We start from the raw sequence: 14,427 nt of genomic DNA, 5'->3' as shown, positions 1-14,427 counted from the left end.
TGACTCTATCATCACAGTAAAACAGTTTGCAGACAGGGGGAATGGATGTGATATCCTGCACTGTTTTTGCTTAAACTAATGTGGTCTTTTGATGCTGCGAGGGGCAAGCAAGAATTTCAGCAGCACTGAAAGCAAGTGTTGCATTTCTGAGAGTATTGGTAAACCAATCAACACAGCAAAATAATACAAATATTAAGTATCCATTAGTAACGGATATTTTTTATCAGCTCGGTATTTTTTTCTCAAATCAAGATCCTAAGAAACAAGTGATCTAAATAACAGATTGTAAGTTTTTTTTTCTTTTTCGGTATAGGTTTTACATGCTGATTTGTAACTCTGGAGTAATTGCTGCCTCTGCCAAGGCGTAAGAATCTCTCAAGAATCGAATGCGGCACTCGCCAGAAAATCAAGAAAATCTATTGCGAACAATTTTAAACCCATACTGGATATGTACAACAAGTATTTCAAAGTCGTGTTCTTAATTTTTTCATTTCTGGCCCGTGTGCTTATGGCTTATGAATGCACGCCATGTGAGCTCAGGACTTGCGTTCCCCATACCTGCGAGAACGGGCGGACTCCAACCCGGGACCCCTGTGGATGTTGCGACTACTGTACCAGGCTGGAGTGGGAACCCTGCGGCGGGGAGGACTGGAATGTTGGCTACTGTGGTTTAGGGTTAACTTGCGCGGCTGCAAATGGGACACGAGCCGCGACGGTACCTGATGTGGGGATTTGTAAAGGTTGGTATATTAAAGTAAATGCGTTGTCTAATAAACTCAAGTCTGTAATCTAGTGCCTTTCGAATATTGCAATCGGGAATTTGTTTTCAGCCGATTTACCCGGTTAAATAAAGTAATATTGTTTCATGTTTCCCGATTTGAGTTCCCATTCCACTTAATCGGTTTACGTTAAAAAGGCTCGTAGGGGTTAATAATATGTTTTAGAGGTCAAGATATGTAAGACTAAACTGTTCTGTGACCTTAGAACGAGGGTAAATGAGAAAGTGCAAAAGTACGCTGGTTTACATGAAATGTCATTCATTCATCCGCCGTGTGCCAGCTACTGTGTGCCAACCCGGTCGTTCAAGATTTAATTGAATGTTATTAGATTTCCGTACTTATTTGCCTGGTTGGAGTTACAAGTTCACGTTTGAAGTAGCTATTAACTGCCAAGAGTAAGTATCGTGTTATTTTGGATTTTGGTCAGTCATTTTCTTATTGTTTTTCAATTAATAAGTGTGACGATAGTTCTGGCACCACACACTTGGGCTGAATTACACGTTTAAAGAGGACTTTACCAGAACATGATTTGTCATTTCGAAACCATTTGAAACACCCTAATCTAACACGGTCTAGCTATTTCTGAGTAAACAAAAAAGGCAGCTTTTTTCAGTTTCAGACAGTGGCTGGTTTTGTGTAGGTCACAGCCTCTTTGAAGTACCATAAAATGAAACATTTCCACAACAGAAGGCAGTGGACTTCTGAATTAAATTATCCTGCAGTTTAACAATTAACTCTTTTATCGCCTACCAATAAAACATTACTGTATGTACTGTATGTGCTCCTGTTTTGTCCAGTAAACTCAAAAAGCATTACTGGCTTATCAGTTTTTTTATGAAGAGATACTGTAGTACTGCTGATGATAACCATGACCCATCCAAGGCAGTAAAATGTGGCTCTGCTGCCACTTTAATTCCCAAGATTTTTAGATGACATTTTGGTGTTTTTATGAGCAACCCCATAACCGGGTTTTTAAGATTGTAGGGTTACATGTATTTGTCAACTATTATATTTGTTAGTTAATATACTGTACAATCTGTAAGAGGTAGGTTAGTTGTATGAGGGTGTGAGATACTGTCACAGTTTAATTTTATAACCTTGGTTGTAAGAGGTGGGAATCAATTTACTAACCTTTATGTCACTACCTGCATTTTCTCTAACTAATGAATCCCATGAGACTGAAGCAAATGGAGGTGAGAAAAAACAGTCCTCCAGAGTGGCAGATTATGAAGCATGTATTTACACTGGATTCTCACAAAAAAGATGCTGGGATTGTTGTACCTCCAATCAGGACTCAGATACATTCCATGGAGAGTTATGTTGATTAAGATTTATTTACCAAGGAAGGTGAAGCATGCAAACTCCCTACTCTATCCCACTCCCTGTGTTTTTTTATGTCTTAGTTTAATGAGTTTCAAACTGAATAACAAGATATACTGTAGCTGTACTGTATTTATTTTGAACATCCAGAGGTCAATTACAAATCCCAGAAGAACATAACGAATATCTTTTTATCAGATTATGTCATCACGATTAAGCAAATAAATGTTATACCTTTAAAGTGGAAAATCATAACACTTATTGGTGCATGTTGCATGAGCAGGATACATTGTCTTAACTGGATTAGAATTGAAATCTAGTTTTCTCTGAGCTGTTTGGGTTATTTTCTTAAGGGTGGTGCAATGTTGCAAATCCAGATTGCAGATGTTGATGGCAGTTGGAGATCCATCCAGTTTAAATCCTATAAGACCTAATGCCTGTTAATGGCAATGATAGCATAACTATAATAAATGGACTGTCACAACCTCTCACAAACAGCTGTTCAGAAGGAAACGTATTTAGGTGAGAAATTCCCTGTCATGCGGTCAATAATGTCCCCTAATTTTCCAATGCAATTAACATCTTAGAGATCTGTGCATTCAAAATAGCCCCGAACGGAGAGGGTAGCCAGCTCTTGTCCTTTATGTTATCTTACTCATGTTCTAAAGACTTCCTTTTTAGCACAATATCTACAAGAGGCTTCAGAAGCTAGTTGCCTCATCACTACTCTGGATGCCAAGACAAGCAGTCTCTCTGATTGAGAGGGACCTCAGGGAAAGTGTAGTGAAAGTGGCAATCATTAAAAGGGCAGTCAGATAGAGTGCATGTCCAGTTTTAGTGGTTAACTTAATGATAAGCTCATTAGAAACTTGCCCTAAGACCCCCTTTCAGAATGACTGACTTCTTAGGTCTTGTGGGCTTAAAACCCACAAAAACACAAAGCTTCCCTAAAGCAACTCCAATACATTTCCAGACATTATCACACAAAAGTTATGAGTTACGAAGTTATGAAGAAATATTTAAGAGCTTCTTGAAAACATGTTCATTTACCTGCTGGTTGGTACAAGACTTTTACATGTTCAGATTATGCCGAACTACATGATGTGGTAACAGCAAGATATGGAAATGTTTTCCATTAATATGTATTTTAATGCCAAGCACTGTATTTCTTGTAAAACCCAGGCACCAAGTCACACTACTGTAAATGAAAAGCTTATCAGTTCTCTAAATAAGTTATCCAGGTCCTGGTCTTTGGAGTAGTCTCTATGTTTCCGCTTGTCAGGTTTGACCATTAAAACTTTGCTGTATGTGAACCAGTTTGGCATTTAGTATGAAAAGTAAGACTGCCATATATTAAGTGGACTCTGTTAAACCAATCATATCTCTGTGTAGCAGACAAAATAACTTTAGGTGACCATGTCACATAACATACTGTACAGACAAATTTAACCAACTAAAACGTTTGCAGCCCAGAAAAGTATATCAAGTCTACTTGTAGTTTAGTATGGCTGTAAATGTGTCTAGTGTTTCCACAATCCAAAACGTTTTACTCATAGCAGAGCTTAATCACTGAGAAAAATGGGTTTGTGTCCTGAACAAATCTGGTAAACTGGTAATCAGTCTGATAAATGTTTTGGCAACAATTGGCCTGTTAGAAAAACATTTAATATCCTTGCCCTGTGTTTTCACAAGGACACACAGCATTTAAATTTCTTTCACCACAGCCTGATTAAGAGACAGTATCTGCACCAGATCATACTTAACATGTTTGTTTATTTGATGGTTATCTCTATGTTGTATCAAAAGAAGCAGATAACAAGATTTTTCTTCTTGTACAGAATTAAGTGTAATTAAGCCTCCCATATGATCTTACCTTTTTGTCCTGGCTTAAATTGGTGTTTTTGGTCTAGCAAAGAAAATGAAATATAATCTTATACTTCTGTAAGTGAAATGCAAGGTGGTGCAAACAGGAATCTCTTAGGACTGTTGACTGATGTTTTGTGGCGTTTGGCCCATGCAGCTTTTATCATTTTCTCATCTTAGCCACCTCACATCACTTGAGGAGATTTTTAAATATGCGCAGTAGGTTTTTGCTGGAGTGCATGTAGGAGTGATACTGTAGATAGAAGCATTAATCACAAAGAATGCTTACCACAGATCAAAGACAAGGAAGAAATCACAGCCAAAAGGCATATAACATGATCTTAGCATTAAAGGTATTGGAAGACATTTCATATTTAGCTGGTTCACCTTTGTTGTGCTTGTTCCATCCTGCAGTTTTACCTGAGCACCTTCAACATGGGGCAGAGGAGAAGAAGTGCCCAGAGCAGAGTGGCTGCAACAGAATAGGAGGACAATGCACTTGTGAGACTCTGCGTACATGTGTCAGTGTGTTTGAGTATCCTGACATGGAGTCCTGCCTTAGGGCATCAGTAATAGGTAAGGTTCTGAATAATGCAAATGATTTAAAGTTCCTTGATCACGAACTTCCTAGCATCTGGTATATTATATAAATGTATTATTAGACCTTATCCATCTGCTACAAAGAAAGCAGGATTAGAGCTTTGTCCTGTCATTGTGGTGTTGACAGCACATAAAATTATATTGCTTTTTTAGAATAAAAAAATGTTGTTTCAAGTTCATTAAATGCTTAAGTTGTTCTGTCAGAAGTTGCAGAAATGTATTTCATCTTTGATTTCTTGTAACATTGTTTCTTATTGTACCCTTCATTATTATTGTTTTCTGTAATTATCAGAGATCATTTGCTCTTACTATATAATTTGTTATATTTATCAATTAATCCTGAACACAACAGGCCTAGAAAGAAATGAAAACTGATTGCCAGGATGCGTACACAAATAACCTACTGTACAGTATGTAGTGTCACACAAAGAAATCCATTGCTAAAAATGAAAAATCTTAAGTCTGCATTTAGTCCCATATTAACTTTCTTTATTACAGTTTTGTGTGACGTGAATTTTCTTCCCTCTACACTTCATGGTAAACAGGATGACAAATCTTTCTCAGATAGGGCTATACCGCCTCTTAAATCAAGATCGCTTTGGGTCCCTCTACAATCAGGCAAATGCTTAAAATGTGCCAGAAAATGGAGTAGCAAAAATATTTTTTTTTCCTTTTGTCAGAGTCTGGGCATAATGAGAACAAACACGGGACAAGACTTAAGTCTGCTGGAGTCCCTAATCCAGTTTGTGCCTTTTCTGGCTGTAATCTTACTGTCCAATGGTGTGTACTGTATGTGAATCCCAGAGCTGCCAGCAAAACTTTGCCTATATTAACAAGAGTGAATGCCAGGCAGCAGCAGGTAAAATAAGTGTTTCTCTCAGTTGTACATTGACAAACAGACAGATACAGTACCTTGATTCTGGAAGTAAGATCTCATTAATATAATATTTTGAATGTGAAAGTGCATCAGTTATAAGAGCATATAAAAGTTTACAAACAGTTTCTAATTGAATGATAAGAAAGGGTGTTGTGTTTTTATCTTTAAAATATTGCCAAGGAAACAGTGTATTTTTAAAATAAAATCACTGTAAACTGGTAAATATTTATCTTACTTTATAAAATATGTATATTTGAAAAGTATGTATCTGACTTGCCTACAAGTATTTTATCTATTGCTAGGTTTGTGCATTAAAGTTTATACTTCCAGAAAGGGAGCACATGAAAATCTTTAAAAGTGCATTTTTAGGCTCAAACATGGCTATTTATTAAACAATAATGATAAAAATTGAACATTTAAATAGTTATTTCAACCAAAGCAAAATATAAAAGCATTATTATATTATAAAATAAAGTTACAAGTTGCAACTTAATACATTAGTTTTACGTGACATTGCTTGCTAATAAATATTGCATTGCATTATAGTGGCCTTTGCCTTGCCTTCAGAGCCAGTCCTTCCCTTGCTAATGCGTTCACTGGCTTGGCTGGTGGCAAGCCCAGGGCAGGAGGGCAGCATCATTGTAAACACACAGAGCCAAAAGATCAAAAAGAGAAAGTTCAAACACACTGCAAGTTGTGACAAAGGTAGCTTTAATATCCTCTTCTTTACTGTTCCTTAAAAGGGGATTTTTGTTTACTTACCAGATAGGTTACTTATTTTCCAGCTCACAATTTTGTGATGTGCAGATATACCGTTAGTTTATAGTATAGTTCTATAGTTCATAGTATAAAGTTAGTAGCAGGCCTAAACCATTGCTTTAATTTAATTTCAGCTTGCGGCTTCTTCTTTAGTTGGTTTTGGAAATGAAAGAAAAGAGCATACAGCCATTTAGCAAGCTGATTTTAGAGCACCGTGCTCTCATCTCCATACTGACATTACCTTGAGTGCCCAGTTGTCTTTACAACAGTGTGATGAGCAGAGCTGGTAATAAAAGCATGCTGTTGCCACATTTAGCTAAAAGCCTATTGTGTGCTTTTGTGAGTTATCCAAACATGGCAAACAGGTTTGTAAAAACCTGAGTTTAGGAGATTTAAATTAGCTTCGTTTAAAGAGTACAAGGCACAGGATGAATATCACTTTTCAAGAGTGCAGCTACTTCCATTTATCTGAAAGTTTCTTATTCCGGTAAAAGTCACAGCAAGCTGGAGCATATTTCGAAAGCGAAAGGGTCAAGGGGGTGTGATTCAAGAGAAGGACATTTTAAAATAACCTTCTAAACTGTAAACATATAAGAAAACCTAGCCAGTATGTCTATAAAGGTTGGGAGGAAACTGGAACATCATGCAGACGTGCCCATGCAAACACAGTGGGAACACTCAAAGTACAGACAAATGCCAGAGGCACAATCTAAACACACTACCCTGGGACTATGAGATAGTGTACCATCACTAACTACCATACTACATGACCAAACACTGTTCTTTTTAAATTTAATCACAATTATTTTTATTATGTACCTAACATATCATTTGGTTTTATCAATTTGTCTGCTCACAGAATCTAACAAGATCAGCCTTTCTGATTACAATATTGTAACCTCTCATAGTGTACGTATGGCATAATGATTTGCTTTGCAACAGCTAGCCTCTCTTGCACTCTGTTATATAGCATGTGTTTCAGTGAAGAACGAAAATAAATATATTGGGAATACACAGCAGCATTTAAAATTTTGCTACATGAAATACTTCTTTAAAAATGATCCAACACTAAGAATGTAGATTATAAACACATCCTGAGATCCATGTCAGGCTACAGTATCTGCCTCTTATTCTGTAAGCTCACTTGTGCAGATGAAGGAAGACACATGTAGAACTCGATAATATTGCTCACAAGTGCCTTGTAAAAAATGTGTTGCTGTTAAAAAGGCAAGTCTAAGGCTCACCCAGCCATGGCAGTACAACCCATTGTGTGCTGGTGTTCAGGCATATCTAATATCTAACCTTTCTGATGCCCAGATTCAAGCCTTAGAGCTGTAGTGTTCAACACATACTCCAAACCTTGCCACAAGAGAGAGTCACTTTTATGTTAATTCAACCTACAGATATTTAGTGTGGACATTTGGTCTGTTCTATGGTGTATTGGTCAACGTATATGTTTTAGCAACATTCTCCACTTCTGTTTTTGAACACAGGAACATGTATATTCCATTGTGGCCAGCTTTTGGTAGCTTTACATTTATGACATCTACCCGCTTACCAAGAGTCACTCATAAATTCATAAACATGATGAAGTAGTACCCATTTGAAATGCACATTGCAATTCTTTAAGATAACAATTTCAAACCTCTTAATCCCATGAGTATCTGTAGTGTAAAACACATTCTAAATAGTTTTAGCTTCTACAAATGTTTAAGAAATAAAAAATAAAAGCATACTTCTTTACTATTGAGCATTATAATGCAAAATTACAATGGAGAATTTCTGTGTCACAATGCTAATACTGCTTTACTGTTTATAAAACACGTGGCCTATTCCACTAATAGGCCTAATATATCCCACTAATATGTGGGATATATCCCAGACCATGAATGACCTGTTGAGCAGGTAAAGGACCACATTCTTGTGTCAAAATGAAAGAAAATCATTTGTACCTTTTATGTTATTTTGGAACACCCTGCCATTTAACAGAGGTCACAGAAGTAGCCCGTATTAGAAACACTAACAAACATTTGAAGGCAGCTGCTTTTTTTAAAATGCCATTACAAATAGGGCCCTTTTAGTGTCTCCATCTGTGAATCATTAGTGTGTGTTTGCTTGTCCTGTTTCCAGGGCTGTTAGTTTCCTCTGCTGGAGCTGACTCTTGTTATCAATTCACCAAGGTAGTGAATGGAGCAGTGTCACATGCAGTCATTGAAATTCTGTGGGTGTCTCTTGAGTTAAACGTTTTTTGGAAATATTCTGACGTAACATTTAGTGATCACAATCAAAAAATCAATGACTCACAATTGCTTGGATACAGGTCTCCCCTGGGTCCTGTTTGGAATGTACAGTATTTGGCTGTTGTTCACATCTGGATTACAAAAAAAAGCTAACTAAAATAAACAGTTAACAGAAGACGTAAGCTAAGCTTAAGTTTGCAAAATATTCTTTAGTAGCAATTGCATTGGACTTTAAGTGTGAAACCTTATGTGATTCTGTTGGTTTTACACTGAATTTAATTTTGGTGGAACTTAGGTACAGTCAGTTAAACAGGATTTTGTTCTGGGGTACAAAGCTCAATGACCAAAGAGAGAAATTTTGTACTCAAAAAAATATTGTCCTCATTATTTCATAATTAATAGTAAACTGGGTACCATTTTATAAAGATATGTACTGTAGCAATGCAACTCAAATACATTGTAGTATTGCACTGATAGTATAATGTGATATCCCAGATTGTTTTACAACACTATGAAGACAGGGCAGAAAGTGTAAAAAATTAGTTAGGTGAGAGTAATAACAAGAAACTAGCTGTTCATAAAATTTGAAAAACCTTTCTTTGTAAAACTTTCTGTACGCAAACCTTGTTTATTTTTATGTCTAAAATATGTTGGATTTTATAAATAGATTTATAAATAGATTTTATATCCTGTAGAACCAAAAGTGCTGTAACAGCTATTTTGTTGTTTTGCACTGCCAGGGCCCTGTAGCAGTATCAAATGTTAATTTTATGATACCCATTCTTGTTATGCTATAATTTGCATTAACATTAAATTAACAATGTCCACTTAGATGACCTTAAAACCTGTCTCTTTTCATAAAAAGAGGCAAAACCTGTAAAAAAGGGCAAGGAGAGTTAATTAGATTGCTAGGTCAGGTTGCTAGTGATTGAATAACTGGCTCCATGCTGGGAAGTGACTTTGACAAGTTATTTGTGTCAAGCACAGGAAATTGCTGGAGGCAGAGGATCTGTTCTTAGGTATGTAATTCAACTTTATTTTACTGCTTTATGTAAAGGGTTCAAGCTAACATTTATAAAAGGATGTCTTTATTTAACCTTTAAATGTGCTTCTAAATAGCATAACATTGTTTCCATCCTCAATCCCACCTCCTTCATCTTCAGTTCACAGCAGACGTTAAATAAAAGCGACAAGATTCAGTTTCCCCTTTTTAGGCTTAGATTATTTATTCACATACTGTGCAGTAATCGTGGAACGCTATGTCTTGACGAGCCGTGGCTGCGTTAAATATGGGCTGGCCTTCTGTATGATTTTGGCTGGATACTCTGGCTACATGTCTGATCCCAAGTTAGTTCTCACTCAGGGCACTAAGTTGTAAAGGAATGGGAAGATGTGGAAAGTTGTGAGGTTTAATACAGTCTGGCAGGAGAATTAGTAAGGGAATGGTGACAACCAGTACACATGGAGGTCCCTTGATAGAGAATGGTGCCCTGATAGCTGAGCACAGTGGCAGGGGGGGTTGTTACTAAACGAGCATAACCAATGAATTAGGACTGTCCAAGCCAACAACCCACATTTGAATACCCTAAATAAGCATTTGATGTTGTGAACTGATTGCCGGTCAAGGGCAAACAAAAAGATCCCAGATTTGTTTTGCAGATTTACAGGACATTTTTCTTAGCATATATTGGGAGGGTGGTGAAGAGGGAGCAGCTATTGGTGCCTCAGACACCAGTAAAGGCATTTGATTCTTTACCTTTTGTTTTGGGAACATTTAGGAAAAGAAAAAACTATAGAAAGGTCAGCAGTTATCTCCAAAACCACAATAAAGGCTTCCTAAATTCCTAAACTAAATTCCTAGATGAGTCTTGTTGGGTCTCTTTCTATGGGAGCATGAGAATACAAGTATATACTCGTTATAGTGGATTATGTCTCGATGTACTTTGAGGCATGACAAACACACGATATTAGCTAGTGCTGATCATTTTGTGAATCAGGATACCCACAGAAACCATTATTGATTATGGTACCACTTCTATTTCCTACCTATGAATGTGTTGGTTGGGCTATTACACATGCAGACACTACATAAGTAGGTGCTATATCCATAGATGGATGGTGTGGGAGAAAGGTTTAACAGGAGGGTTTTCTGCCATGCAATAACTTTGCAAGCCAAGAAGGTTATGATTAGCATCTCTGATGTTACTTATTATTCTCTATCAGGTTCACAGAATTTTTTTCTTATTAAATTATTATATCGGAGGACCTCTCATATTTTACATATTGCTCATGAATGATTGGAGGAGTCAAACAACAAGGTCCATATCATCCTTGAATATGGACTAAGCAAGATGACCCCAATGATATAAGAATATATGGCACAAGATCAAGACAGTGCATAATGTACAACCAAGAAATTGTGTTCTACAATTTTGACTAGGTAATAGTGTAATGTTCTTACTCCTCACATCATGTTTTGGGGAACATTTAGGAAAAGATTCCTCACTGTTGTATTTTCTCTCTGTAAGTTGCTGACTCAATACAAACAGGACTTGGTTTCAGTGACAAACAGAAGAACAAAGTGATTTTCTTTGTTGAAAAGAAGACTGATGTGTTTAGTTTTGTGTCAAGAGGACTTACAGTACATTGTGGAGCAAGTCAAACTTCCCAAGGTAGACGTTTACTGTAGGTAAACCCTACCATTTGTTAAATGAGCTGTATTTTAGGAATAGGTCAAAACAATGCTTGAGCTCAAAGCAGTTGAGGAATGTGAAAGTCCAGCTGTGTTGATCGCTTTTCTTGATGGCACATGGGAGTAACATTCACTGGCTAAACAAACTGTCCAAATGCAATGTCTTTTGGATTGGATTGTTTACCTAAAATGTACTTCAGACGCGTAGTAATCTAGTACCTTTCCACCTTGGATCTTACAAAGGAATAACAGATCCCTAAAGCAGAGTCGGACCACATTGATCCCTCAGGCAGGAAACCATTATATACCATCGTACCATGCCGTATCATTATGTACTGTAGTTCTACCATCAAGTTTACACAGGGCACCTTACATTGGGGTGCTCAGAGGGCTGATACACAGCACGGTAATGCCAATGCTGTCTTTGAGACATCGTCTCACATCAGGTGATTGTCCCCACTGTAGGGTGGAGTAGAGTGGTAGGTTGTCAAAGAGCAGCTGTGGAAATGTTTCCTGGAGGCCGCAGGTACACTGAGGTGGCCACAAGAGGGTGCTAAAAATCTATGGAGGCATGTTTTTGTTGTTGTTGATATTGCTTAATAAGGTATGTATAGAGTGGGATTTGCACATTATCTCCCTAACTCATGGAGATGCATTTCAAAATTAGAACACAGTGTGAACGTCTGCTATATTTGAGTTTTGATCTCAGAATGCTCTTCCAGTTGAGCGTTGGAGAAAGTTGATACGTTTCTAGGACCTGTACTGTTCTACCTTGGCAATTGTACAGTTCTTTTATGCTCATACTGTATTTGTTTTGGATCAGGCCTCTAAATACTACTTCCAGCTTCATTGTGTGAAAATTGAAACACAACTGTGGAAACATGAAAGCAAAAAAAAAACGCCTCCCAAAGACATTAGGTCAGATTGTTGTCTTATCCTTTATAAATAACTCCAAGGTAACTAAAGATATATATTTTTTCTCTCAACAGCCAAAATCAGAGATCCTATCAACAGGGTTAGTAAGTCTAGTCTACAATAAGAAAATGCTGGCCACAAGCCAGAATGATTATGTAATCCAAATTCCTGTTTGGGAATTGAGCAGTAGTATAAAATACTCTTTTCTTTTTCTAAACTCCAGGGAGTGTACCACATACTGCGAGGCCAGGGTGCGCATTTATATGTGTCTGTCTTCTTAAATATAACCTCTTTTTTTAGTTTTAAAATAAAATCTGTCTTTTTCATGGGTAGTATTTTTTGGTCCAATCTGATTGAGTTCAAACAGCAAGTGTATTATATTTACTTATGTACAAGAGACTCTGTGGTACAATTGAGGCGAGATTTTGAGTAAGGATCAAAAACATAACTGGCATGTCGATAATTTCACGTACACAAAGTGGATAAACTTTGTACATTAGTGTAGGCAATCATTCTTGTGAAGTAGAATCTACTGTAAGTAAAACAATCAAATTATGACAAACAAATGATGACAATAATGACTGGATCCCTTTTTCTGGGACCTGAAATTTCCACATATGCTCTCCGAACTCCTTCGCACTTCAAAATATAAAACCCCTGTAACACAGAGTCAACTATTCTTGGTAAATCAAGCAAGTTGATTCCACAGTGAAATATTCATGCTCTCTTTTATTGTTAGTGACAGTTATTCACTCCATTGACATCATAGATGCGATCTTATTCAGCCACTCTTGCTTGCGTAATCTCACAATGTAGGAAATCCGACAGTGGCGGGACATGGGAGTGTTTTGGAGTGACATGGGAGTTCATATTTTCACAACATACTAGGGTCATATACAGTACCTAAGGTTCTTACTTACAGTAGATATTTGACATAACTTATCAGGAAAAGACAAGACAACAGCTCAAGGAATGACTGTGTGGGGCTTAGTTTTATTAGCAGTGTCCAGTGGTTGCCATAGAACGAGTGATATTTGGCAAGCTGTAGGTCTTAATATTTATTTTTACCATTTCTCTTCCTGTGGGCCCAGCTTGTTCTGAATGCAGCTTTATGGGTTCCATGTTAACATACTGAACAATGCTGAATTTTCTGAACTGCCAGTGGCACAAATCCAAATTTATACGGCATACGTGAGAAATGGGTCTGTTGTCCCCTTTGCGTACTAACCATATAAAACCTGAGGACTTACCAAAAACCACAGAGGGCAGCTGCTCTAAGACTACTTTGTTCTCTGCTGACTTGATTCCAAAGTCAGTCAGTGAACAGAACCCACATTGTGCACTGATTTTCCGTGAGTAAACTCGCGCTGTCAACACAACCTCCTCTGCCTTCAGGAGAACGACTGGGCTGGGAAAGACTGCCGTCCTTATGCCCTGTAAGAAAAGCACACATTTACAAAGGGGGTGTGTTTCTGTTATGAATGAGCTTCTGAGAAGACAGAAATGTGCATTATTTATAATAGTCCTTTCTGTGGTAATAAACTCAATTTCCTTATCCTGGTTTCAGGTTAAGCATGGCCTTTCAGTTTCTATCCTCTGCTATTTCTAGGATTTACCACACAGCTGATGGTGTCTACTTTCAAGAAGGCCTTTCAATAGGATAGTTCACATTATGAGACGTTGCTAGGTTTTTCGGTAGTATTTCACTTTTCCAGAGAGAAGACATTCAGTGCATTCTGCAGCTGAAATTTATCAACCATGCAGAATTGGTTCTTTGTGCCTTTTTTGCTGTTGTTGTTAGTGTGAGCCTGGTTAAGAACAGTAACCATTGTGATCCAGAATTTGCCGTTGTGACCACTGACTAAATAATTGCTGTTTGTGTCTCTACTTAAGTACACATAAGCATATTGAAATATGTTAAACACAGAATTCATCCAAGCATTTTTCATTCTTGCCAATTTTCTATTTATTGTGTGGTGGTAATTATCTCTTCTGGGAAATAATCTTAATTGGGCCACCCATGTTAAAAGTTGTTTGAAACGAAATTCTTGAAATTGTTGCTTTACTTGTATTAAATAAGTATTTTCTTAAGTTCTCCTCCAATCTATACATTAGAAACTTCTAACATATCAAAAATATATCCCATGTCAGATATTTTTCATTATCTTCCAGCAATGTATAGGTTTGTCAATTAATAGCTACGCAAATTGTAAAGATCTTTGTTTATTATTTTCATTTACTCTCTATTATTGTACTGTAGTAGAACTAAAATATAGTAGAATTTAATTATTTTTATTCAACACAGCTGCTTTTATTTTTCGCTGAAGGATGATACAAAGCTTTAAAAAAGAAATTGTTATACAGTATGCAGGGGTCTTTAGC

General features: G+C 37.1%; 1 protein-coding gene across 1 annotated transcript in view; it reads left to right on the top strand.

The window, feature by feature from the left end:
- The window catches only part of LOC148828307 (cysteine-rich motor neuron 1 protein), a 52,182-nt gene continuing 37,755 nt past the window's right edge, over nucleotides 1-14,427 (top strand). Inside the window, exons 1-2 of the mRNA XM_088924658.1 lie at nucleotides 1-740; nucleotides 4,377-4,538. Coding sequence (XP_088780784.1) covers nucleotides 449-740; nucleotides 4,377-4,538 — 454 coding nt within the window. The 5' untranslated portion in view covers nucleotides 1-448. The remainder of the gene's footprint in view (nucleotides 741-4,376; nucleotides 4,539-14,427) is intronic.

The sequence above is a fragment of the Atractosteus spatula genome, chromosome 9 (genome assembly GCF_055471065.1).
Source record: "Atractosteus spatula isolate fAtrSpa1 chromosome 9, fAtrSpa1.hap1, whole genome shotgun sequence".
Lineage (NCBI taxonomy): Eukaryota > Metazoa > Chordata > Actinopteri > Semionotiformes > Lepisosteidae > Atractosteus > Atractosteus spatula.
This window is presented reverse-complemented; position numbering and strand designations above follow the sequence as displayed.